This window comes from Pezoporus wallicus, unplaced genomic scaffold, assembly GCF_028554395.1.
Source record: "Pezoporus wallicus isolate ANWC-B61680 ecotype Strahan unplaced genomic scaffold, APGP_CSIRO_Pwel_v1 contig_12950, whole genome shotgun sequence".
Lineage (NCBI taxonomy): Eukaryota > Metazoa > Chordata > Aves > Psittaciformes > Psittacidae > Pezoporus > Pezoporus wallicus.
This window is the reverse complement of record NW_026639607.1, coordinates 1-4,840: the sequence shown is the minus strand read 5'-3', so window position 1 is coordinate 4,840 and position 4,840 is coordinate 1. Positions and strand designations below refer to the sequence as shown.

Genomic DNA, 4,840 nt, shown 5'->3' with positions numbered 1-4,840 from the left:
CCACTGTGCTGCCACCCTATGGGATCCCCCCTGGTGTCCCTATGGGGTCCCCCCTGGTGTCCCTATGGGGTCCCCCATGGTGTCCCTATGGTGTCCCCACTGTGCTGCCACCCTATGGGATCCCCCCTGGTGTCCCTATGGGGTCCCCCACGGTGTCCCTATGGGGTCCCCACTGTGCTGCCATCCCTATGGTGTCCCCAATGCTCACTGTCCCCCCTTTATCACTGTCCCTATGGTGCCACCACCACCTTCCCAGGGACCAAGTGACACTGTGGGGCCAGCCCCACTGTGTTGCCACCCCCATGGTGTCCCCTAAGTGTCTCCTAAGGTGTCTCCAAGGTGTCTCCTATGGTGTCCCCAAGACCCCCGTCCCCCCCTTCCCAGAGTCCCCATCGTGGCCCTGCTGTCCCTATGGAGCCCCCCCCCCCAACCCCACTGTCCCTATGGAGCGCCCCCAACCCCACTGTCCCTATGGAGCCCCCCAACCCCACTGTCCCTATGGAGCGCCCCCAACCCCACTGTCCCTATGGAGCCCCCCCCCCCAACCCCACTGTCCCTATGGAGCCCCACCCAACCCCACTGTCCCTATGGAGCCCCCCCCAAACCCACTGTCCCTATGGACCCCCCCCAACCCCCCAGTCCCTTTGCCCCCCCAACCCCCCTGTCCCTGTGCCCCCCCAACCCCACTGTCCCTATGGAGCCTCCCCCAACCCCACTGTCCCTATGGACCCCCCAACCCCACTGTCCCTATGGAGCCCCCCAACCCCACTGTCCCTATGGACCCCCCAACCCCACTGTCCCTATGGAGCCCCCCAACCCCACTGTCCCTATGGACCCCCCCAACCCCAACCCCACTGTCCCTATGGACCCCCCTACCCCACTGTCCCTATGGAGCCTCCCCCAACCCCACTGTCCCAATGGACTCCCCCAACCCCACTGTCCCTCTGGAGCGTCCCCCAACCCCACTGTCCCTATGGACCCCCCAACCCCACTGTCCCTATGGACCCCCCAGCCCCACTGTCCCTATGGAGCCCCCCAACCCCACTGTCCCTATGGAGCCTCCCCCAACCCCAATGTCCCTATGGACCCCCCCCAACCACCCTGTCCCTATGGAGCCCCCCCTGTCCCTATGGAGTCCCCCCCAACCCCACTGTCCCTATGGAGCCCCCCAACCCCACTGTCCCTATAGAGCCACCCCAAACCCACTGTCCCTATGGACCCCCCCCAACCCCCCAGTCCCTGTGCCCCCCCAACCCCACTGTCCCTATGGAGCCCCCAACCCCACTGTCCCTATGGACCCCCCAACCCCACTGTCCCTATGGAGCCTCCCCCAACCCCAATGTCCCTTTGGTGCCTCCCCAACCCCACTGTCCCTTTGCCCCCCCAGCCCCACTGTCCCTATGGAGCCCCCCAACCCCACTGTCCCTATGGAGCCTCCCCCAACCCCAATGTCCCTATGGACCCCCCCCAACCACCCTGTCCCTATGGAGCCCCCCCTGTCCCTATGGAGTCCCCCCCAACCCCACTGTCTCTGTGGAGCGCCCCAACCCCACTGTCCCTATGGACCCCCCAACCACCCTGTCCCTATGGAGCCCCCCTACCCCACTGTCCCTATGTAGCCCCACCCAACCCCACTGTCCCTATGGAGCCCCCCCCAAACCCACTGTCCCTATGGACCCCCCAACCCCCCAGTCCCTGTGCCCCCCAACCCCACTGTCCCTATGGAGCCCCCCAACCCCACTGTCCCTATGGACCCCCCAACCCCACTGTCCCTATGGACCCCCCAACCCCACTGTCCCTATGGAGCCCCCTCTGTCCCTATGGAGCCCCCCCAACCCCCCTGTCCCTATGGACCCCCCCCCAACCCCCCTGTCCCTTTGCCCCCCCCAGAGTCCCTCCGCAGCTTCCTCCGGCAGCGCCAATGGGGCCGTTACGACGCGGAGGCCGCGCGGCGCCGGGCGCAGGAGCAGCGGCAGCGCCGGGAGCAGGATGCGGCCGTGGCGCTGGCGCTGCCGCTGGGCTCCCGCTGCCTGGTGCGGGTGCCGGGACAGCCCTGCCGCCGGGGCACCATCATGTACGTGGGTAGGTGCCGGCCCCAGAGCCCCCCGCGCGGACCCGAAACGGCCCCAAATTCACCCAAAACGGCCCCAAATTCACCCAAAACGGCCCCTAATTCACCTGAAACGGCCCAAATTCACCCAAAACGGCCCCAAATTCACCCGAAATGGCCCCAAATTCACCCGAAACGGCCCCAAATTCACCCGAAACAGCCCCAAATTCACCCAAAACGGCCCCAAATTCACCCGAAACGGCCCCAAATTCACCCGAAACGGCCCCAAATTCACCCGGCCCCAAATTCACCTGAAACGGCCCAAATTCACCCAAAACGGCCCCAAATTCACCCGAAACGGCCCCAAATTTACCCGAAATGGCTCCAAATTCACCCGAAACAGTCCCAAATTCACCCGAAACAGCCCCAAATTCACCCGAAACGGCCCCAAATTCACCCAAACCACATCCAGATTGACCCAAAACACCCCCAAATTAACCCAACATCCCAAATTCACCCGAAACGGCCCCAAATTCACCTGAAACGGCCCAAATTCACCCAAAACGGCCCCAGATTCACACAAAACGGCCCCAAATTCACCCGAAACGGCCCTAAATTCACCCAAAACACATCCAGATTGACCCAAAACACCCCCAAATTAACCCAACATCCCAAATTCACCCGAAACGGCCCCAAATTCACCTGAAACAGCCCAAATTCACCCAAAACGGCCCCAGATTCACCTGAAACGGCCCAAATTCACCCAAAACGGCCCCAAATTCATCCGAAACGGCCCCAAATTCACCAGAAACGGCCCCAAATTCACCCGAAACGGCCCCAAATTCACCCCAAACGGCCCCAAATTCACCCAAAACGGCCCCAAATTCACACAAAACGGCCCCAAATTCACCCGAAACGGCCCCAGATTCACCTGAAACGGCCCAAATTCACCCGAAACGGCCCCAAATTCACCAGAAACGGCCCAAATTCACCCAAAACGGCCCCAAAATCACCCAAAACGGCCCCAAATTCACCCAAAACACATCCAGATTGACCCAAAACACCCCCAAATTAACCCAACATCCCAAATTCACCCAAAACGGCTCAAATTCACCCGAAATGGCCCCAAATTCACCCGAAACAGCCCCAAATTCACCCAAAACGGCCCCAAATTCACCCGAAACGGCCCCAAATTCACCCAAAACGGCCCCAAAATCACCCAAAACGGCCCCAAATTCACCCAAAACGGCCCCAAATTCACCCGAAACGGCCCCAAATTCACCCAAAACGGCCCCAAATTTGCCCGAAACGGCCCAAATTCACCCAAAACAGCCCCAAATTCACCCAAAACATCCCAAATTCACCCAAAACACACCCAGATTGACCCAAAACACACCCAATTTTACCCAAAACAGCCCCAAATTCACCCGAAACAGCCCCAAATTCACCCAAAACAGCCCCAAATTCACCTAAAACACACCTGGTATGACCCAAAACAGCCCCAAATTCACCCAAAACAAACCTTGTGTGACCCAAAACACACCCAATTTCCCCAAAAACATGCCCAAATTGATCCAAAACATCCCCAATTGACCAAAACACCCCCAAATTGATCCAAAACATCCCCAATTGACCAAAACACCCCCAAATTGACCTGAAACATCCCCAATTGACCAAAACACCCCCAAATTGACCTGAAACATCCCCAATTGACCAAAACACCCCCAAATTGACCTGAAACATCCCCAATTGACCAAAACACCCCCAAATTGACCCAAAACATCCCAAATTGACCCGAAACATCCCCAATTGACCAAAACACCCCCAAATTGACCAAAACACCCCCAAATTGACCCAAAACATCCCCAATTGACCAAAACACCCCCAAATTGACCCAAAACATCCCCAATTGACCAAAACACCCCCAAATTGACCAAAACACCCCCAAATTGACCAAAACACCCCCAAATTGACCCAAAACATCCCCAATTTCACCCAAAACATCCCCAAATTGACACACAACTTCACCAAAGCAGCCCCAAATTCACCCCAAACACCCCTGGTTTGACCCCAAACACCCCCAAAGTGACCGCAACCCCCCCAAGATGTCCCAAATCCCCCTCAAACCCCCCCAAAGTGACCCCAACCCCCCCAAAGTGACCCCAACCCCCCCCAAATGACCCCAACGCCCCCAAAGTGACCCCAACGACCCCAAATGACCCCAACCCCCCAAAGTGACCCCAACCCCCCCAAAATGACCCCAACCCCCCCAAAATGGCCCCAACCCCCCCAAGTGACCTCAAACCCCCCCAAAATGACCCCAACCCCCCCAAATGACCCCAACCCCCCCCAAGTGACCCCAACCCCCCCAAATGACCCCAACGACCCCAACCCCCCCAAATGACCCCAACCCCCCAAATGACCCCAACCCCCCAAAGTGACCCCAACCCCCAAATGACCCCAACCCCCCCCAAGTGACCCCAACCCCCCCAAAATGACCCCAACCCCCCCATTTTCTCTCCCCCCCCTCCCCCCAGGCCAGACCGACTTCAAGCCTGGCCACTGGGTGGGGGTGCGCTATGACGAGCCAATGGGCAAGCACGACGGCAGGTACCGACCCCCCCATTGCCCCCCAACCTCCTCGTGTCCCCTCCCCCCCCCAACTTCCTTGTGTCCCCTCCCTCCCCCAACTTCCTTGTGTCCCCTCCCCCCTCTCGTTGAGCCCCCCCAACCTCCTTGTGTCCCCTCCCCCCCTTGTGTCCCCTCCCCCCCCCAACCTGTGTCCCCTCC

The 4,840-nt window shown here is 59.6% G+C and overlaps 1 protein-coding gene across 1 annotated transcript; it reads left to right on the top strand.

The window, feature by feature from the left end:
• Nucleotides 1-1,886: 1,886 nt before the first annotated feature.
• LOC130602368 (tubulin-folding cofactor B-like) lies at nt 1,887-4,693 on the top strand (the record flags this gene model as incomplete). The annotated part of the gene is made up of 2 exons (XM_057415166.1): nt 1,887-2,082; nt 4,588-4,693. Coding segments are annotated over 2 exons (302 nt in total), but the record flags the coding sequence as incomplete, so codon positions are not given.
• Between the last annotated feature and the right edge of the window lie 147 nt (nt 4,694-4,840).